At 44.2% G+C, this 23,299-nt stretch overlaps 1 protein-coding gene across 1 annotated transcript in view; it reads right to left on the minus strand.

The window, feature by feature from the left end:
• Window positions 1-23,299, minus strand: part of rims4 (regulating synaptic membrane exocytosis 4) — a gene marked incomplete at both ends in the record, with an annotated part of 67,322 nt that overhangs the window by 13,757 nt on the left and 30,266 nt on the right. The window contains 2 exons of the mRNA XM_083939961.1: window positions 8-120; window positions 10,231-10,366. Of these exons, the coding sequence (XP_083796087.1) occupies window positions 8-120; window positions 10,231-10,366 (249 nt within the window). The remainder of the gene's footprint in view (window positions 1-7; window positions 121-10,230; window positions 10,367-23,299) is intronic.

Here is a 23,299-nt window from a genome sequence, read left to right on the forward strand (position 1 = left end):
CTCCCACCCATGGATGTTGTCGCAAGCGTCTGTCGCCCAACAAACTGAGCGGGTCCCATCCCATCGAGGAAGTCGCTGAACTGTGCATCTGATGCCAGACACATGCCACTGTAGTTCAGGCTGCAGAGAGAGTGAAAGAGACAGACAGACAGATGGTTAAACAGGACCAGACAGTTCTCATTGTACTTCAGCTAGTGAGTCACAGATCATAAAATAATGCATATGAGGAGAAACAGAGCAAAGAAACAAAAACAGTCTAAGGGAAAAAGGAGATAGGAGGAGAAAAAACAGGAAGTGATCCCATTTTTACTAAGGTAAACTCCTAACTTTCAAATTGGCTCCCTGGAATTAAACTCTGTTAGAGATTGTTGGAGTTTGACCCCCTGTGTCCGTATTGTGTGTTTGTGTGGGTATGCAAAGGAATCAGCTCAGAGTGTTTTGGTGGCAGAATGCCAAGTAAATTACTACTGTGTGTGTGTGTGTGTAAGCGTGAGAGAGAGAGCGAGAGAGAGAGAGAGAGAGAGAGAGTTAGATCGCTGTTTGCACTTATTGCATTGGTTCCTGTGAGCAGCTTTGTGCTTTAAAAGGTCCTGCACCCATGGTCCACCCACACAGGTTACCTTTGCTTGTTAACCCTCCTCTCTTGTTGTGTGACTGTGATTGATTGATTGATTGATTGATTGACGGACACCTTGAGCAGAAGTCTAATCACACAGAATAACTGGAACAGCTGTGTATCCAAATCCAAATCCGACTTACTGCTGAGGATCCCGACTCGCTTTGAGTGTATAGTGATTGGATGGCCCTCAGGAGTGACCCCTCACCCCATACACCTCCCACAGTATCTCCCAGGGGACCCGGTCATATGCCTTCTCCAGATCCACAAAGCACACAATGTTGAAGAGACGTGTCAACCAAGACAGCTCCTCCCAACCCAAAGCTTTCAGCATTTCTGGGTGGATCTCATCAATCCCTGGGGCTTTGCAACTGTGGAGCTGTTTGACTACCTCAGTGACTTCCGCCAGAGATATTGACGATGATCCCCCATCAGCCTCCAGTGCTGCCTCTGCAGAAGAGGGCATGTTAGTCGATATAAGGAGTTCCTGAAAGTGCTCCTTCCACCCCAAGAATCCTCCCCCATCCTCTGACCCAACTAATCACCAGATGGTGATCAGCTGACAGCTCTGCCCCTCTCTTTACTCGAGTGTCCAAAACATGCGGCCTCAGATCAGATGATACAATCACAAAATCGATCATCGACCTTTGGCCTAGGGGGCTTTGGTACCACGTACACTTATGGGCATCTTTATGTTTGAACATGGTGTTAGTTATAGATAATCCGTGAGTAGCACAGAAGTCTAATAACTGACGACCGCTCGGCTTTAGATCAGGGAGGCCGTTCCTCCAAATTACGCATGTCCAGGTGTCTCCATCGTTGCCCTCATGGACGTTGAAGTCTCTCAGCAGAACTATGGAGTCCCCTACTGGAGCCCCATGCAGGACTTCATTCAGGGTCTCCAAGAAGGCCGAATACTCCAAACTTCTGTTTGGTGCATATGCACAAACAACAGTCAGAGTTTTCGCCCCTACCACCCGCAGGCGTAAGGCGGCAACCTTCTTGTCAACCGGGGTAAACTCCAAAACCACGGGGCTCAGCCGGAGGTTTGTGAGTATTCCCGCACCGCGCGGTGCCTCACACCCTGGGCAACTCCAGAGAAGAATAGGGTCCAACCCCTATCCAGGAGTGGTTCCAGAACCAAGACTGTGTGTGGAGGTAAGCCCCACCAGATCTAACTGGTAGGGGGCCCTGGGCTTCCTCCGGGCGGGGTTTCTCTTCCAGTCTCTTGTTTTTCCATGGAGTCTTTCTGAACTTTTCTTAGTCCGGCCCCTTGCCTGAGACCACTCTGCCATGGGAGATCCTGACAGGAGCACCAGGCTCCAGACAACACAGCCCTCAGGGACACGCAAACTGCTCCACCACGATTAGATGATGGTTCCCAGAGAGGGTATAAGAAATTGTACTTGTACAAAAGTATACTTATTAGTTCTCTCTCTCTCTCTCTCTCTCTCTCTCTCTCTCTCTATATATATATATATATATATATATATATATATATATATATATATACTACTGTATATGGAATTGGGCTGGTTGACTGCCACAAAGAAAGGAAACTTTTGAAGTGGAGTTGGACCGGACGGATGAATTTTCCTTTACAAATCCAACAACCAATGCCAATGTATTACGTTCAAGTTTGGCTAACGGCCCTGGAGTCCACAGGGCTAATCAACTAAAGTGTTCTCTATTGTTTGGGGTGCCTGGTTGTAGCGACATCTGCTCTACAAAAGAGGCATGTTTGCAGGCAGTCATGAGACAGGAGTCAATGGTATGAATATGTCTCTTGAGTAAACTGTATTGACTTTTTCTGATACCAAATTTATGAAAGCCCCATCTCTGTTCATAGTATTTCACAGCCAATAATTAGCCATATTCAATCTTGGTACAAGTATTCTGCATACTCATTGGCTTGCTGATGCTGATGAGATTTACTCTTCACTCAGTGTTGTAGTCCTATTGAAATCTGCTATTAAATGACAAAGCATTTTATGCTAAGGTTCCTGAAAGGATTGAAGTTCGGTACCCAGCCCTGTTTGTGACTGGCTAGCAATAGCATGTTTGCGGTTAGCTGTAGTTTTGTAGCTTAAGAGCTCAACAACAAGACCCACAAGTTGTAACTATATCACCAAACATCTTTGCCAGACACAACAGTAGAGATCAAACTTTATGGTAGAGACGAGGTAAAGGCATTAATGCCCTACGCTAGATATGCATACGAATATGGACGGGGCCTTCTGTCTGTACTCTGCTTACATTTCGTCCATATTTCTGGATGTATCCTGCAAGCTTGCGGATGCATACCAGTACAGACAAAAAAAACAGAACCACCATCGCAAACTTTATTGGAGTAACTTTTTAATCTAAGGGCGCACTCACACTGTCCTTCCGCACCGCGCCCCGGGCTTTAGGGTACTTGTCCCCCCTCCCTCTCCCCCTGCGCCCCAGGCCCGTTTGTACTCACACTACCTGGGCCTCGCGCAAATGCTTCTTGCCTGTCCATACGTCATCACGCAGTAACACGTCACACGCATTGATTGACGTCATCGCGATGCGTCACTTTGTTTACAAATCTTTCCATAGACCTCAGAGTTTTTGTGCGTCTTGTCGACTGTTTTTGAATATTTTCATCGACCAAATCTGCAGTAAACACTCCACCTCCGCATCACACCAACGTGAACCTTTCGCTGCCATTGTTGTTGTTGTTAAATGTCCGTGCGTGGTCCGTCCTTCTATTTTCTATGTCTGAACAGGCGCACATAAATTACGTCGGAACCGTCGTAGGCCCCGCGCTCATGCTTGTACACATGCGCACGCTCGTGCTCGTACATGTGCAAATGTGCTCTACAAAAGACTCTCTCAGACGGGCCGTGGACGGCCAGCTGGCCGCAGTTATGCGCGGAGCGGTTGCACTCACACTTGTCAAACGCACTAGGCTTGACCCGAAAAACCTGTTTTGGCCCGGTGCAGAGGGACAGTGTGAGTGCGTCCTTAATGATGCCCTCTAGAGGATGTTTTGCTCAAAGTCCATTCTAACGTAAAGGACGCATGAAAGCGTTGGGGCAATGAGAATTAGAACATTGATAACGTACGTAACGTATATTTACATACAAAATGGGAGCATAAAGGAGCCTTTAGTGAATACAATGGAGCCTTTGACATAAGCACAAGTTTAACTAATATGGTTGTGATTGGCCAGGGAGTGCCATCTTTCTAAACACGCGTCTGGATAATGGAATTCGTCCCGCCCATGGCACTGATGAATCATAGTTATGTGGTGAGTATGATTTTTTTTTCTGAGCCCTCTTAATCTTTGCTTTCTTTTATTTCTCTTCATCTCTTTAACCTTGAGCCCCGCCCTCATCTCCACTTTCAAATTTCATTTGAGTTTATAGCTGCACAATTTTTTTATTCATCCCTGTCTCTTATGAAAGTATTTAAGATGCACATTTAAGGAAACAAATGTATGATTTTGATACCAAACTGTTTTTCCACAAGGTCTGCGACCTGCATTACCCAACAGCTTTATCCCTATTTTGAATTGAAGGGAAAAAAGTATTAAAATATTTATTAGTTTGTTCGAACAAAGTCACACAAAGGCACACAGGCTCACATTTAACAGTGCTTACAAAATAATTTACAAGGCAGTCCCTCTCCAATATGATTAACACACAAAATCACTTAGCCTAGATGAGTCAGTTATGCAGACGTTAGCAAACATTAAATTATTGCAGGTCATTTTAAATATGTGATATTAATTTATGCTCCGGATGTCTCATTTAAAAAATGTATTATAATAAATATTTAATAATGTTTGTGTGATGTTGTGCACTTAATGGTTGTATGTGCAGCAGAAATCATATTAAACTGAGAGAATGAATGAAAATCCTGTGTGTGTGTGTGTGTGTGTGTGTGTGTTTGTGTGTGTGTGTGTGTGTGTGTGTGTGCGTGTGTGTGTGCGTGTGTGTGTGTGTGTAAAGAATGCTGACATGCAAGGCATAAGTCCAGCAACATTAGCCGAGTCGGGGTATTACTGGGTGATAAAATCATGAGCTTTAGATTATAATATTGGTGTGTGTGAGGCACATCTGGGGATTACACAGCAGTTTCACAGAAATGTGACGCTCAGTGTAAACCGTGCACTGCAGGCGGATAACACGCAAAATGTTCCAAACAGCACGATTTTTTCCTGAATGTTCTTATTCATTTATGTTTTGTAAATGAAGGTGAAGTCAAAGTTTGGTTCTTAGTCAAGTGAATGAAGGTGAGGGATTCATTTTCTTTCGATTAGTGGTCGACCTGCTTTATCTATACAATGCTAGGTTTGTGTGCTGTGTGGCTAAAGCTACAAAAAGACGATAGTTAAGGTTGTGAAAAGATTGTGGTTTTGGTTGAATAGTCAGTGAGTAAACACGGCATGTGTCCTGTTTTAAGGCATTCATCATTCATTCATCTTTAACCTCTTGTCCCTGTCGGGGTCGCGGGGCGCTAGAGCCGATCCCAGCTGACATCGGGCGTGAGGCGGGGTCCACCCTGGACAGGACGCCAGTCTAACACAGGACACATAGAGACAAACAGAGACAGACAACCATTCACACCTACGGGTGATTTAGAGTCATCAATTAACCTAACACCTGCACGTCTTTGGACTGTGGGAGGAAACCGGAGAACCCGGAGAAAACCCACGCAGACACGGGGAGAAAACTCCACACAGAAGGGCCCCACCTGGGATTTGAACCAGGGACCTGTTAGGCGACAGTGCTAACCACCACACTACCGTGTAGCCCTGCTTTAAAACAGCGTTTTCATAAAGTAACCAGGAAGATCTTCACTGTACCTCACCTTTAACCAAGTGCTTTGAGTACCTAAACATCAGCATTTTTATTTGTTCAACTCATTATAAAGCAGAGAACATAATTTAAAATAGCAATTCACAATCAACGCACAACTTTGTTTACATATTTCATGATCAAAAAGGAGCAGGGAGGAGAAAAATTCACGTTTCTACAATTCAGACACATGAATAACAGAGAAGATTATGTGTAAGACAAATGTATATTATAGCACACCCCATCACTACCATCCATCAACACACAGACACACACACACACACACACACAACCAGACACACACACACACACTGCCTGGTCCTGAATTGCCATAAATCAATAAGCTCATAAGTGTGATTGGATGGTGTAAGCTAACAAAATGCTTATTCATGGTCACAGGCACAGAGCTTTTCAATCAACAGACTGAGCCAAACAGCTGACTGAAACACAGGCGGACAGGAAGACAAGCACAGGTTTTGCCGTTTCTGATTTAAATAATGTGGTGCGGCCTATTTTAAATGATTCAACTGAATGTAGCAACGCTTGTCGCTGAGAGCATAAAGTTTTCTACTGGAACCACTCAGCTCCTCTGTCTGTGCAGAATCATGAGATAATAAAACGGTTATATAACAAACGTATTATTCTGACATTTCTAACTTTTTAAATTTAGCTTGAAGAACATCTTTCATTAAAGCCACGGTTGTAATACTTCCCAGAAAACTAAAATGGCTTAAGAAACTATTAAAACCATGTTCCAGTAGCATCATAGGGAATTAACTGAAAGCCTTTACAACAATGGTTATAGTTAAGCTTAAGGTTTAGGGTAAAGTTCATTGAGCATGGAGATAAACAATGTACATTCTCAATAACAAATATGTGCATTTGTTTGTTTGCAATGCTGCTATTCTTGCCTTGAGTTTACTTTATCAAATTGTTGTGTGATTGGTTAATTGTTTATTGCAAGTTAATTGTATTTTATGGGTTCAAAGTCAGTTTATAATGTTCTTGGACTCCAGCACTTGAGAAAAGCAACACTTCTTTCCATCTCTTTTATCCGTAGTGTTGCAAATGGTTCTATAGGAGACGGCTGCCTCTCGAGCAGCTCTCCGGTTTTTAGTTCTTTGACCTCTGTCTTTCTAATTTATGAATTTTTCTAACTCTACACGGTGGTGTAGTGGTTAGCACTCACAGCAAGGAGGTGCCTGGTTCGCATCCTGGCTGGGCCCCTTCTGTGTGGAGTTTGCATGTTCTCCCCGTGTCTGCGTGGGTTTTCTCCGGGTTCTCCGGTTTCCTCCCACAGTCCAAAGACGTGCAGGTGTTCGGTTCATTGATGACTCTAAATCACCCGTAGGTGTGAATGGTTGTCTGTCTCTGTTTGTCTCTATGTGTCCTGCGATAGACTGGCGTCCTGTCCAGGGTGGACCCCGCCTCACACCCGATGCTAGCTGGGATGGGCTTGCGCCCCCCCGCGACCCCGACAGGGACAAGCGGATGAAGATGAATGATGATGATGACAATGGCAGTTAACATTTTGCTGATAAATTCACTATCAACTTGACAGATATGTTAATTAACAACGTTTCCTGTTAATAGAAAACATAATCCGGACGTCTTTAAGAGCATATTTGCAGTTGCAGGGTTGCAATCACGACTGTGACTGTACAGACAATTAATAAAAAGCAATAGACTTGTGGTGTGTTTTTAGTTAAGCCCACTTGAAGAAAGAGGAGTGAGCGTTTGAATACATTAACCAAACGCAAATTATGCCTCGCTCTTTCGCTTCCTTGTGTACTCTCTCACTCTGACTCTCCGATACTTCCTGATTATTTCGTTTGTTTACGTGTACATTAATATTCTGAAAATGAACCATCGATGAACCTGATGAGGGCCTTGGTGTGGTTCTGGTATTTACATGAAACAATCAATAATGGCTTCCTCAAAGCAATTTCAGTCAAAAACAACTGGCATTGTAAATTGGAGATAAGTGGTGTCTCAGACCCCCTCCTCTGTTTAGCGATGGTTTCTCCACTTTTACATAGATGGCTTCTTTTACCATCGAAACCATCGCTAAACAGAGGAGGGGGTCTGAGACACCACTTATCTCCAATTTACAATGCCGCCCTTTCATCCCTTCCCAGGAGATTCAACAATTGAACCTCAAAGGACAACTGTTCACACATGGCCTGGGTGACCCCAACGACTGTCGTTCAGACTCAATAGAGCTCTAACGAAGTCGAAACCAACTGCCCACCAACGACTGTCACTCTAACAACAGGCGTGGGCACTTGGAGCACAAAGGGTGTCAGTGACATCATCGGCCTTGTGAGAGGTTAAATACCTGGATCTCCACACCGGTTAGTTGGACCAGTCCCAGCCTGGTCCTGGTCCTGGTCCAGTCCCAGCCTGGTCAGATGCGTAAATGAACTGATGAAGCCTCTTGGATGAGAGGTGAAACGTCTTCCTAGACAAACAACCAGTCCAGTTGTTTTTGACTGAAATTGCTTTGAGGATAACGACGACCTGGACGAATGAGAACATTCACAGGCCAATAATGGCTTCCTTTTCTTTTTTCATATAGCTGCATATGTAGTGACGCTAACACCTCCTATATGCTGCTTGAGTAACCCAACATTAAACCATGTATACAATTAACATTACAGATTAAACCGTTAGCATCTTCATATATCAGCTAACATGTTCATACAAGCTAAAACAAAGTTCCCATGCAGCAGCTCATAATCCGAATATCTACATATTGGAAAAATAAAATGAATATTAATTTCCCTGCATCCTCTTTCTACCTCTCCCTGTTTTCTTCCTCTGTGTGTCTTTAAACCATCCCAGCCTCAATCAGTCTGTCCTCCTGTCTGCCTCCTCTTGTTATGTAACTGTAGGAATTCAAGCTGGTAGCCAGGTCGGCACTGATCTGCATGGGTCCGTGTGTGTCTGTGTGTGTCCGTGTGTGTGTGTGTGTGTGTGTTCAGTAGTACTACACTAGTATTGCTGATGTCAGAGGCGCTTTTCCACTGGGCTTTACTGTATACTCTGTGTGTGTGTGTGTGTGTGTGTGTGTGTGCCATCACCCCTACTGAATGTTTCTGTTAGATGGATGATAGAAACACACGAGCAGGAGGAATATAAAATAGATTTTAGAGTGCATAATCTCCACAAATGCCAAAGAATGCACCAAATTTCATGGGAATTTTTTTGAAATTGTTGAGATATGCTCCAGACACACAAACAAAGAAGATACCTAACAGGAGCAAAACAATGCAATACATCATGAGAGATGATCTGATCACTAATGAAATGATACAACCTGTTTCAACTGCTTCTTAGTCAGACAGGTTGCAAACTGAGTTGGTCCATACTCGTTAGTTTCATTTTTCTTTGTCTCTCTGCCTCGTTCTGTCGACTGTGTTCTTGATGCAAAGGCAACATTTAAACTTTTCCTCATGGATAATTGCATTAGCTCAACATCTTCTATGAATCAAACATTTATAAGTGTCAGATAGTGTTTGCAATCCATTCTTTGTGAAATCACCCAAGACAACCATGACAAAAACATGTACTTTCTCTTTTTTTGCATTCAAGTTCAAGCTGAAAAAGCAAACATGCTCTTAATCACAAAAATAAGAAAACCTTTCACAAATCCTAGTTTCTGAATCATGCCAAACTAGTGGTGCACAGATTATCATTGATCCATTCTGATCCATATCTTCAGTTTGGCACACACGTGATCCGCTCATTGATTTATGAAAAAAAAGTTGTGTGCAAACCACACACTTGTCAAGAAAAGTGTGGTCATTGCGAGTAGAGGAATGGAGGGGCTTGAGGCCCCGCGTCATTTAAATCCCCTGTATGGGAGCATTTTGGCTTCCCTGTCAAGTATAATGGTGTGTAGTCACAAGAAAGCCATATGACAGTGGAAACACATCAAGCATGGCTACGTATTTGAAGCACATCACCCCGTGTTTCACTCACTGGAGTGAAAACAAAGGCTGCTCAACCGCTTATCATCGCGGCATTTAAGTAGATCACAAACGCTATCGATGTGCTTATAGCTACAGACATGAGGCCATATTCGGTTGTGAATAACAAGGGCTGTAAACACATGCTGAAAGTGCTTAAGCCACGTTACTACATCCCGTTGCGCACCCACTTCAGAAAAAAGTTGTGAATTAACTATTCCAAGCATCCTCTGCTGCGCTCAGGGCAGACAGGTGGAAGTCCAGGGGTACATAGAGCTAAGTCCGGTGCTCCAGGCACGCCCCCTCTACGAGAGTCATACAGGCACTCATCTTGCACTGGTACTGACACAAGCAGTGGAGGAATGGAAGATAAAGAGGCCAAGAAGGGCCTACTAATATCCCAGTCACAACTGATAATGCCAAAAATCAAATAAATGCAGTGAATGAGCCAGGACTGGGCCCACAGTAAGGGTGCTATGCACATGTAGTGATTTTGGCATCACAGAAGGGAGTCTATAGAAAGGATCGCCTCCTAGGGAGGATCAGGAAGGTAGTCCACTTCCATTTGTCTAACCTGCTAACTAACAGAGAAACAGACCTGAGAACTGAGCGCCCAATGCAGTGGCCCAGTGGTTTCTTTTCATTGCAGATCTTTGTTGACCTTCTCTTTTACACATGGTTTCCCTTTCTGCCTTCCTTTAATCTTTCCAATCAAATTTTAGTTTTGCAGGTTTGTTAACTGTTTTTTTGTTTGTTTTTTTTAGATTCAGGTTTGTGTTTGCGTTGGTGAACCGGGTCAGTATGAGTTACTTACTTTCCCTCGGAGCCGTAGCTGTTCATGCTGTCTTCTATAGACTCGTGGCTGGCCTGACGGACGGTCCGGCTGGGCATCTCTACAGCCAGACCCGTCTCCGTGCTCCTCTGGATGGTTCCCTTCAACTTCCTGCCTTCTGTATCCACTGCAAAAAAAAAGACACAAATCAATTCAGCTGCTATACACATGCAAAACTTAATACATGGTACAAAATACTGGCAGTGTAGAGCCAATAGATTGAATTTATTGTTTGGTAACAAAACAAATATTGAAAAGATTCCCTATGATTTGTGCCTTAACTGCTAAAACTGTTTATGTATTTGTCCTGATGTGACCTCGTCCGCGTCAGAGGAAGGACGTCCAAAGTGATTATAAATCAGTTTAACAAGGCCAAGGACAAAAGCACTCGATTCCTGCTCAAAGCAGAGGCATACATCAAAAAAAAAAATCGATGCACCGCACACATTATGGGACCTTTCTGTGGCTGCAAGGTCCTGTGTGTGTGTGTGCGTGTTGATGGAGGTGAGTTTATAATGAGGTTCTCTAGTGTGAGGTCTTTGACCTTGTTTGTAGGATAGGACGGGAAAGTTGATTTCCTTTTTAATAGTGAGGATACACACACACACACACATGCACACAAACAAACTCACACACACATAAATGTTATTTTGGTATAATGGTAATGCGGCCCTTTTTATAATGGAGCTTGTGTGATCTGCTGCAATAGTGGATTAAAGCTAAAATCAATCAAATAAAACGTGTATTTTCCCCCTCCTTCATTTGCATTTATGTGTTACAACCACTGATCAAATCAAGTCTATTCCGTACCTTAGTGTAAAGAGAAATGCATTTCAAAACCTATCACACACACACACACACACACACACACACACACACACACACACACACAGTGCCATAAAGTTAGTTGTGCAGTTGAGCGACCTAGAACGGTGCTATTTCTGTCGTTCATGTGGGACAGGACGCTGGCAGATTTGGGTTACTGCTTCCTGACTGGTTCTATATGATCAGTTATTTCCTGTTTTAGTCTGTGAGCAGGCAATGCAGCACTGTCATACGTCAACACTACAGCCAGTGCAGCCCAGCATAAAGGTCAAGCATGCTTTGGATGTTAGCAAGTATGTAGTCTCATCTCATCTCATCTTCAACCGCTTATCTGGGGTCGGGTCATGGGGGCAGCAGCTTTAGCAGGAAACCCCAAACTTCCCTTTCCCGGGCCACATTAACCAGCTCTAACTGGGGGATCCTGAGGCGTTCACAGGTCAGTGAGGAGATATAATCTCTCCACCTGGTCCTGGGTCTCCCCCGAGGCCTCCTCCTAGCTGGATGGGCCTGGAACACCTCCCTAGGGAGGTGTATGCTTACTAGATGCCTGAACCACCTCAACTGGCTCCTTGCAACGCAAAGGAGCAGCGACTCTGCTCCGGATGGCTGAACTTCTCACCCTCTCTCGAAGAGGAGTCCAGCCACCCTCCTGAGAAATCCCATTTCAGCAGCTTGTACCCACAACCTCGTTCTTTGGGTCCTGACCCAGCTTTCATGACAGGTGAGGGTAGGAACGAAGATTGACCGGTAGATCGAGAGCTTTGTCTTCCGGGTCAGCTCTCTTAATACTGCCCCCGCTGCTCTGATTCTCCGGCCAAACTCACACTCCATCGTCCCCTTACTCATGAACATGATCCGGAGATACTTGAACTTCACTCCTTCCTTCAGTACTTGGAGTAATCAATCCATCGGTTTCCTGCTGAGAGCCATGGCCTCAGATTTAGAAGTGCTGATCCTCATCCTAGCCGTTTCACACTCTGCTGCGAACCGTTCCAGTGAGTGCTGAAGGTCACTGACCGACGATGCCATCAGGACCACATCGTCTGCAAAAAGCAGAGACGAGATCCTCAGCCCACCGAACTACAACCCCCTCCCCACCACGAATACGCATCGATCCTTTGTCCCAAACAGGATTGGTGACAAAGGGTACCCCTGGCGGAGGCCAATCTCCACCCGGAACGAATCTGATTTACTGCAAAGGATCCGAACATAGCTCTCGCTTTGGGTGTATAGAGATTGGATGGCCCACAGAAGTGACCCCCTCACCCCATACTCCTGCAGCACCTCCCACAGTATCTCCCGAGGGACCTGGTCATATGCCTTCTCCAGATCCACAAAGCACATGTAGACTGGATGGGCTTACTCCCAGGCCCCCCCCAGGATCCTTGCGAGAGTGAAGAGCTGGTCCATTGTTCCACGTCCAAGATGGAATCCACATTGTTCCTCGTCAATCTGAGGTTCGACTATAGGATGAACCCTCCTTTCCAGCACCTTGGAGTAGACTTTACAAGCAATGTAAAATTGGGTCAGGATGCATTTTGAATGCTTGTGAGACCCGGTTAGCCACCTGGTTAGTCACAAAAAAGAAGATTTGTAGTCGTAAAACAAACTTCTTCTTAAAACTACTTCTAATCATGCCCTGCGTTTGGATTTACAAACAAACCAAATCTACATTCCTCTCAGTCCAGCAGCTCAATGTGCACTATTGTGGTGAGAACAGTCACACTGGCCGTTACCAGCATCTAATGTAAAAATGTTTACATGAAATCATATGAAACTCTATGAAACTCTGTAAAGTCACTGGAAAACAGACACATATGTTTGCTACAGAGACTCAAATGACACTGGAAGACACTTAAGACCGTGTCTCCAGCATCAAAGTGCTCACTGTGAGCCCCCTCACGCTGGAAGATAAATTAACTGAATGACATGCTTCACAGTCTGCAGACAGTGGGCGACGAAAAGTCTGTGCAATTACCACACCAACGCTCAGAAATGCCAAGTTTCTTCGACTGCTAAAGAGAGCAGAGTAGCTCTCACTAACACAAATATTATCACTGTTATCTGCTGCAATACACCTTATATCCAGAGGGGGCGCTCTGAGGCAGAGCCTATCATAGCAGTAAACAAAGAATGATTTCAATAATTCATCCATCCATCTTCAACCACTTGTCCCTATCGGGGTCGCGGGGGGCTGGAGCCAATCCCAGCTGACACCGGGCGTAAGGCGGGGAACACCCGGGACAGGACACCAGTTTATCACAGGACACATAGAGACGAACAGAGACAGACATTCACAACTACTGGTCATTTTAAAGAAATCAATTAACCTAATACGTGCATGTCTTTGGACTGTGGGAGGAAGCCGGAGAACCCAGAGAGAACCCACACAGACACGGGGACAACATGCAAACTCCACACGGATGAGCCCAAGCCGGGATTTGAACCGGAAACCCTCTTGCTGATGATAATAATACATTTGTATTGTGAGTTTCATAGAGAAAATACAACCCATTGCTTTTTGTACATGGCTTCATTACCAGGTGAGCTACGCCCGTGTACAAAAAGCAATGGCTCAGTGTTCAAATCTGACCGACGGCCCTTTGCTGCATGTCATAAAAAAAAATCAAACTATTGTTTTTGTCACGAGTATTTCCACACAGAAAAATACATGGCGATAAATCAAAGTTTTTTTCTGGAACAGGGTCGATTTTCTGAGATTACGCACCGCGAAATACATACATGGTGATTCTAAAACAATAACACGGAGGCTCTGTGCTCTCCATTCAAGATGGCAAACTCCTTTCAACCTTGACGAAGGCAAAGCATAATAGATCTACTCCTTCTGTTCTTGGGGCAGTAGTAGCTCAGCCCGAGCAGTTGGGGGTTTGGTGCCTTGCTCAACAGCACCTCGGCAGTGCCCAGGAGATGAACTGGCACCTCTCCAGCCACCAGTCCACACTCCATTCATGGTCCCCACAGGGACTCGAACGAGCAACCCTCCGGTTCCTAGCCCAGTCACCTATGGGGACCATGAATGGAGTGTGGACTGGTGGCTGGAGAGGTGCCAGTTCATCTCCTGGGCACTGCCGAGGTGCTGTTGAGCAAGGCACCAAACCCCCAACTGCTCGGGGCGCCGGTCACTGGCAGCGTCCTCGCTCTAACATCTCTCCGTTGGTTGCATGTATATAGGTCCTGTCTGTGCTTGTGTGTATTTCGGGCCTGTGTGTGTGTAACATGATTGATAATAAGAGTGAAAATTGAATTTCCCCATTCGCGGGACTAATAAAGGAATTCTTCTTCTTGCCTTTCACAATAAAAACTCTAGACTGCGTATCTTTTGAACCAATCAGGGAAGGCCAATTCACCAGTGTGAACACTCGCAGGCGAGCATTTTGCACTTTTGTGTCATTTATTCACCATGCCCTGGTGTGTAAAGGCCTTAAGACTTTAGTTTAAAGATGTTTCACAAGAAAATTTTCACAATGTATGAATTCACCAATAAAACCTTTGTGTGTGAAGGAAAATTTTACTTTGGTGTGTTCTTATGTGCAAACACTTGTGTGTGAGAGGATGTGTCTATCCCAAAGAATAGCCTATGCTACAGTACACCACTGTTTAGTACACTATACTGTCTCCGCCATTTTATTTGATTGTCTGAATACTGAGTGAAACGTTCATGTGTCCCATAACGTAATACAGAAAATGATTGTTATGTGATTTCACAGTTGAAGATGAAAAATGATGATGATTGACAGAAATCTGGAATTACTGCTCATGTATGTATTAAATAGGGAATAATGAGAGAGTGAACAAGGGAGTGAGTTCGGACACAGCTAGTCACAGACACGGTTGCCATGGCCGTGGATGTTGTTAGTACGGAGTCCAAGTTGGAACCCAAACCTGCTGTGAGAGCCTTTAACACAGAGGCATATTATTATCTGTGTGTGTGTGTGTGTGTGTGTGTGTGTGTGTGTGTGTGTGTGTGTGTGTGTGTGTGTGTGTGTGTAGCCTGCTGTCACCTCTTGTCACGATGGTGTTTTGAGTAGAGTTACATAACTAATACAGCAAGTGGATAATGGCTGTAGACATATCAGCCACTCTGCTTCATGGCGACCCTTTCATGGTGCTGATGGGATATTATCTCAGTTCAGTTCAATCCAATTCAGCATGCTTTATCTGTAGCAGAGTGAAAGGCAATCTCACCAGGCAATCAGGATAAAAGATTAAAATGTAGAAGATTGACAGTTTTTCTTATTTACAATGCTTTCTACATAACATTAGACCTGAGATGCTTTCTTTTTTCCCCTGCCGTCTGTCTGCATCTTTGCATCTCTTTCTATTTCTGTGCTTGAAGCTGCAGTTAACATCTAGTATTAGCCTATCTGCTGGTTGGTAAGTCCTGGAAATGTGACACCACTAAGAAGACCTCATAGCCTTACTGTTGCAGCAGTTTAAATAAGTTTTTAAAGTGAAGCAGATGTCAATCCTCAGTTAAGAAATCTGAAAGAATCAAAGGTATGCGCTCATGGAATTGATTTCAGACTTTATAGACTAAGGCTGTGTGTCCATAGATATATCTACAGAAGTTAACATGTTAATACAAGGTTGAGTACTTGTTCTGGCACTTGCATTGCAGGAAGGGAAGGCTGAAGCATGTAAGGTCTTTGTGGGTTCTTAAGATTTTTAATTTCTCCTCCATTAAATGCACTTGTATATATAAGATGTGACGGCTGGTCTTTGTGGTATTTGTCCCGCCCCTCCTCCACTGTGATTGGACAGCTGGGAAAAAAGTGACAGTGACGGTAGGTAGTGGTTTACCTTAAGTTGAACACTTTTCAACTGTCTGAGACCAAAACAAAAGGCCAAACGTGCAGCACTCAGCGCAGAATAGAGGTACTATTTGTAGCATTGCAAACATCCCCATTATATCTTTCATTGCAAAGAATTAAAAATAAATATGCTGGCCATAGGAAAAAAACACTTTGGTGGACCCCTACTTCAGGTAAAGAGACTACAAACACAGTGAAGCACCAAACAGAGTGCTTTAACATTTCCTCATTCAACATAGCTGACCTATAAGATCTCAAATAGTTGTGGATAATTAAGTTAGACATCTGTTCACATCACATTCCCATCACAACTTTAACTTTCCGTCTTGGTCTTTCTCCTGATACGGTTCTGCTCTTTCTTACTAATGCTTTAGCTTAATCTGTAATCCAATTGTTACTTAAAGGCGCAGTCTACCATGACATTTGAGTGTGGCTAAAAGAGTGAATCGCCCACGATAAAAAACTCAAACTCCAACCTCAGAGAAACCTCTTTATCAATGTTTTCTAAAGCTTGTAAGCCTGTGATTAAAATACTATAGGTTTATAGTGTGAATTATGATCAGATGAGAACAATAATCAAAATATGCATTTATATGTATATAAAAATCCACCAAAATATATGTGGCTAAAAGAAAGAAAATGTGATAAAACCTTGAAATAGCATAATTTACAGCAGTGGCGATTGTTCTAAGACTGCAAGGGAAGCTCAGCTTCCCCTAAAATGTCACCAATAAAAATGTGGTGAAATATGTACTTCTGTGTGTACATGTCATTGAATAAATACGCACTAGAAAGCCTTCATCTTTTGTTCAGAATCAGCTACTTATCACAGGTAACCAACGCAACTTCCTTCTCATTCATCCACAGCGCCACAGTGCATTATACATTCAGACGCTCAGCTTCTACTGACTTCAATGGGGAAACGTAGAGCGGGTTGTTCCACTGCAGTGAAACTAGACGTTCATTGGAACAAAGGCTGGGCTTTGTACCGCCCATCGGACACTCAGCGTCTCTGAGGGTCTATGGGACAGTGGGCTGGCCCGGACGCTCGGCATGATGATTGGATGAGCTGTCTGAGGTTGAGTCCAGAGGAGCATTTTCCAAGTTTTTCATTCTGTGGTTCTGAACTGATCCGGAGACGTTACCAATCCCCAGAGACTTTGTCTTTGTTAAAAACGACTAGCGTTGTGTTTGGTGACTCTGTTCTGTCACTCTGCAGTTTCTTTTCCCAACGAGCAGCTGTGGAGCTTCTCCCCCGTCACTCACACTCACATTCACACTCACAGGCGGTCACACTTCACAGTAGCCTGGCGCAGCAGCTCCAGCTGGGCCAAGGCTGTTTCAGGAACCTAGCTCTGCTGCCATTGAGAGGACACTGGTCAAGTCCCTGGAAAAGACGCCTAGTTGGTACAAGCTCACACATCATTTTCTTGAAAAGTAACGAAGGGTAGAAGTTACAAATAAATAAACAAACAGATTTATGATGTAGGCCGGAAAAATTAGCTTCCCCTCCTTGAAAGACAAGCAGCCGCCACTGATTCACAGTGAATTTGAAGCCCCTGTGGAACTCTTCATCTGTCAAATTACTGAGATGAAACATTTTTGTTTGTAGAAAAAAATTGCCTCTGAAAGCAGTGTATGCGTTCGTTTGTTAAATAGTGAGCAGTCCATACCAGCAACAGGTAATGACCCGGAAACACACATGCATACAGGTATAAGGAGACAGATGTTTGGACAGCCAGCATCTGCTTGGAAAGCCAAGCTGGACCACTATTTCCCTCTGTGACCAGCTGTTGTTTATTTGTTTCCGGATGTTGGGGATCTTAAGTTTGGTCCAGTCATATAGAAACCAAGTAGCTCAGTGTGTTTGCAGTCAGAGGAACTGCAAAGTATGTCAGCCAATCTCCTCTTTATTGCACCACACCCAGACATGTCAGTTAGACTCTGAGTCCTATAAAGGCAAAGCATCATTTCATCATAATATCTTATTACTGTTGTTAAAAAGGTGAGCACAATTTTGAAATATGTTTATATCTTGAATCCCATGGGTTTAAATAACAGCAAGACCAACTCTCCCAATTCTGCACTAAAAAGTAAAATCCCACTCCACTCTAAAATAGCCCACTGTCTTTATGGTGAATGTAGTTCACAGCGTGTGATGTAGAGCACCCACTGTGATGTAGCACAAAAAGTGTCTGATGTGACGCATAAAAGTTGTGATGTTGCAATCAGAGAGCCAGGACTCATTAGTTTGTCTCCCAGCAGAGAGATATTAATGAAAGCAGAACACTCACAAAAATAGCTGTTCCTTATTCAGCCAACACACTGACAGACAGAGAGACTCAGAGACAAGGTAGGTCAAAAAACTTGTGGCCTACATGACTCAAAACACAAATACAGCCTCAGGACTTCTACAGAAACATACAGCATAGTATGAAGAGCCAATTAGTTCAGCAGCTTTGCCATAAATGGCCCCTTGACAATTAGCAACATTCAAATAAGCTAAATGTCTAAAAACTACACCAGATAAACATATGTTAAAGTATGTGTTGTGTAGATTCATTCATTCATCTTCAACTGCTTATCCCAGGGTCGGGGTCGCGGGGGGGCTGGAGCCGATCCCAGCTGACATCAGGCGTGAGGCGGGGTACATCCTGGACAGGACTCCAGTGTATCGCAGGGCACATAGAGACGAACAGAGACAGACAACCATTCACACCTACGGGTGATTTAGAGTCATCAATGAACCGAACACCTGCACGTCTTTGGACTGTGGGAGGAAACCGGAGAACCCGGAGAAAACCCACGCAGACACGGGGAGAACATGCAAACTCCACACAGAAGGGCCCAGGGATGCGAACCTGGAACCTTCTCGCTGTGAGGCGACAGTGCTAACCACTACACCATCGTGTAGCCGTGTTGTGTTGTGTAGATTAATTTAGTATAAAAGAACAGCAAAATAAAGTTTTTGAATTTATTTGTTTTTGGGGCAGTAGTTTAGTCCTTGGGGTCACCGCTTAAATTCCCTGCACAGACCAAGTATGGATTGTGGACTGTGGACAGTCCCCCTCCTAAGTGAATAGGTCATTGTGACACAGTAAAGAGTCTCATTATATTCTGTAAACTTTGAGTAACACAAGTCATTTAACAGGAAACGTAAACAGTAAACAGCCAGCAGAATCCTAAAACTAAATTAGGAAATTAAATTCTTATGTGAACAGCAGGTAGCAGATGACTGCAATTCTAATGTGGTGTCCAATGTACGGTGCTGCTTGACTCAAGTCACTTTTTTGGAACAAGTACTTTTGGGCGGCCCAGGTTGTAGAGCACATCACCGACCAATTGGTAGATTGGCGGTTCAATCCATTGCTCCTCCAGTTTGCATGTCGAAGTATCCTTGGGCAAGATCCTGATCCCCAAATTGCTGCCAATGGCTTTGCCAAGGCACAATATGTCTGTTTACTTTCCTCTTTTCAATTTTCCACTGTGGATATGACTTTATCAGTGTAGGTGGGATTTCCCAGCTGATCGCCATAGCGTCACTGCTATTGTAGTGGTATACGCCGCAGTTTTGCAGGCTTCCATTTTTTTTTTAAATCAGGGCTGAGTGTAAAGAAAAAATTGCAGTTGCAGTTTTAACTTCACCTTCTAGTATCAGTATTCGACTGAGTTTGTGCTAAAAAAAGCAACCAGATACTATGCACAACTTTTGCAAAAGCTGCACAATTGATCTACCATATGTAAGCTAGCTAAGCCTTGATGGGAAGGTAGTATAACAGAGGTCTCCATCTTCATGTTTGTGAAGCCTGTCTTCTCTGGTCAGATTTTACCAATGAATCACCCGTACAACAGATTATGATTCTAAGACAGCATGAAGAAATATCCCATAAACCTTTGACTCCACTGACCATAAACAGAGCCTAATTCATGTGGTATCTACACTACTCAAGCAATCAATAACATTGGCATTAATCACCTCGTGACTCACACCTTAGTCACATTAACTTGTAGGCACGGAGATAGCCTCAGAACATCCCCGCTGAGACAAACTGTCTCAGAGAAGAAAAAGGAGGAAAGACAAAAAGATGTGAAATTAAGTTAAATCTCATGTATGATGAGAGAGATGTTCAGTGTTGTGGTTACTTTATTTACAACACATCGTGTTAATATATGTTGCACAACACCAGGAGGAGGATACGTCCTCTTCTGACCCAGAAAGCAGCACAGGTTCTGGTTCAGGCTCTTGTTATCTCACGCCTTGACTACTGTAATTGGGACCCTGGGACAGTGACTGGTTAAAAATGGTTGTAAAAGCCCCAGCCAGCTGGTCTGCACAGTCCTGGAGCACCTGTCCCGAGATGCTGTCCGGCCCTGGCGCTTTCCTCGGCTTCACCGCCCTCAGCGTGCGTCGCATCTCATGCTCCTCCACTGTGAGAAGGTGACTGCTGTGGGCTGAAAGGTGTGGTGTGGCTGTGTCCTGTGAGGTTGCCTCAAAATGGGCGAAAAAGAGGTTCAGCTCCTCCGCCAGTGAGATGTCACTGGCATCAGCCGAGGTGTTGTTCGGTCGATAGTTGGTGATGTGCTGAACCCCCTGCAACACCTGCCTGGAGTTGTTGCTCTCAAAGAAGTCCTCAATCTGCCTTTTGTAGTCAGCTTTGGCCTCCCTGATGCCTCTCTTCAGGTTGGATCTGGCAGTGCTGTGTAGTGCTGCATCACCAGCCCTGATAGCGATGTTTCTCTTCCTGAGCAGGCACTGCACTTCTTTTGTCAACCATGGCTTCCTGTTTGGGTAGACCCGGATGTGCTTTTCCACAGTTACATTATCTGTGCAGTATTTTATATAGTCCAAAACAGATGCTGTGTACTGCTCCAGATCTTGGTGTTTAAAGATGTCCCAGACTGTTGACTCAAAACAGTCCTCAAGCTGTTCAGAAGCACCTTCAGGCCATGGTTTAACAGTTCTGGTTGTGGTAGAAGTGGTTTAGCCCTGAAGCCTTGTTTAATGTTGGTATACACCTTGTCTAGTGTGTTGTCTCCCCTGGTAGCACATTTAACATGCTGATGGAGTTTAGGGAGTGCAGTTTTTAAATCCACATGATTAAAGTCCCCAGCAATGATGTGAATAGCCTCAAGAAACGAACTGTTGGCTGCTGATAGTGTCATATAAATGTCCGAGAGCCACTTTAGCATTAGCATCCGGAGGAATGTACATAGCTGTTAGCATCACAATGTTGAACTCACGGGGCAGATACCAGATGTGGCGAGCAGTGGCTGTTCATTGTCCTTTTATCAGTGCACCAGCAGTTGTTAACATAAATGCAAAGCCCACCTCCGCGGCTTTTACCGGTGTCTCTAGTCCTGTCGTGCCAGAATGTTGTGCGACCTGCTAGCTCAATATTTGTATCCATAATGGAAGGATTAAGCCAAGACTCTGTGATGAGCAGCATGCAGCAATCCTTCACAATGTTGTTATTTGCAACTTGTAGTGTTAGTTCGTCCATTTTGTCCGCCAGTGATCTCGTGTTTGTGAAGAAGATACTCAGAAGCGGCAGTTTGTGTGGCTGCTTCCTTAGGCTTAGCAACAGGCAAGCTCTGCATTCCCGCTTCTGTTTGCGTTCCTGCTGCCGCCGCCTCCAGCGCCTCCCTGCTGGGATGGTAGTCCAGGTTGAGCCGGGGCACGTAGCCATATCCACGGGTATTTCGTGCAAGCGAAAAAGTCAGTTGGAACAGATCGCTCGCTGTGTAAACCTATTCCTAAGAGATCGTGCTGGCTATAGATGGTGTTTGCCGAACACGATTTTAAGACTTGGTTTTTTGTCTAGGAAGACTTTTCACCTCTCATCCAAGAGGCTTCATCAGTTCATGTACGCATCTGACCAGGCTGGGACTGGTCCAAATGTCTGGTGTGGAGATCCAGGTATTTGACCTCTAGTGAGGCCGTACACAATGCTAAATACGCTGTACACAACTGCCACAGAAATACACTAAAAAGGAGAAGAAGAGACAGGGAGACGCTGTTATGTAGAATCATAATATAAGCACCGGAGAGCTTCTTTCCAATTCTGGCGACTTCCCAAATCCTCATCCATCCTATAGATAAATGTCGACTGTTTTTGATGTTATTGGAGACTTTTGTGGTGTTTTGGAGACTCTGATGCACAAATCACTCTGTAGCCACTCCCCACCGAGTAGTGGGTGCTGCTGGGAGCCCCTTCCCCATCCCAAAGCACTCACAGGCGGGCACTATCTTGCTACTTTTTGCAACCTTCTTGGCAACTTTATTTAGAAAAAGCTACTAGCGACCAATTTAGCGATTTATTAAGACCATCAGGGAAAAGAGAGAAATATATGGTCTATCTAATTTATTCACATGCATGTTCAGTATACAGTCTGTGGGTCCGTGTCTCTCTCCTCTCAGGGTTTAGAGGTCGGAGGTGGGGAGATGACAGCAAAGAATGCAGTTTCGCCATCCATACAATGACGCCACGAGGGGTGTTCTCAAATATTCCCACTCTGGGACCTGGTTATAAAAATGACTTTTTTTCAGGCTCCGATAACACCGGCTGTGTGTGGATGGTCGGCCTAACCAATACTAAAAAAAAATGCAGTTACAGGAAAACGTGTCCTCGTGTGACCAGTCCCATACTCTCCTGGGAAGGGGTGAAAGGGCAGCATTGTAAATTGGAGATAAGTGGTGTCTCAGACCTCCTCCTCTGTTTCTCTACTTTTACATATGGCTTCTTTTACTCCTCTTTCAAACCATCTGTCCTATCTGTCCAGGATGTGGACATCAACAGAGGAGGAGGTCTAAGATACCACCTATCTCCAATTTACAATGCTGCATTTTCATCCCTTACCAGGAAATTCAACAATCTAACCTCAAAACACAACTGTTCACAAAAGCCTCATGTGACTCCAACCACTGATGCTTTAACCCATTAGAGCACGGACAAAGTCGAAACCAACTTCCCACCAACAACTGTAACTCCTCACACAACTGTTGATTTCTATGGGGATAACGATGACCTGGACAAATGAGAATATTCACAGGCTTAAGTCAGTCAGGATATAAATCTACTCCTTAGGGTGACATAGAGAACAAAAGAACAGATACAGTACATTTTGTCAGTGTTACACGTAAATATCACTGTGCATATTATACATTGCATGATATACATTATAAATAGGCACTGTGACACACCTCCCGCTTTCACATTTTATGACATTTTTCCAAGCAGAACATCACTCCATTCATTCTTTCATCATTGGCCTAAACCTTTAAATCCATCTTATTACTGAATCAAAATGAAGCAAGACTGTGCTGTGAAATGGCCTGCCAATGCTGCGCATCAAAATCTCAATGGAAGAATAAAATAAGGATGCACTGCAATATC

The sequence above is a fragment of the Echiichthys vipera genome, assembly GCF_963691815.1.
Source record: "Echiichthys vipera genome assembly, chromosome: X".
NCBI classification, from domain to species: Eukaryota; Metazoa; Chordata; class Actinopteri; order Perciformes; family Trachinidae; genus Echiichthys; species Echiichthys vipera.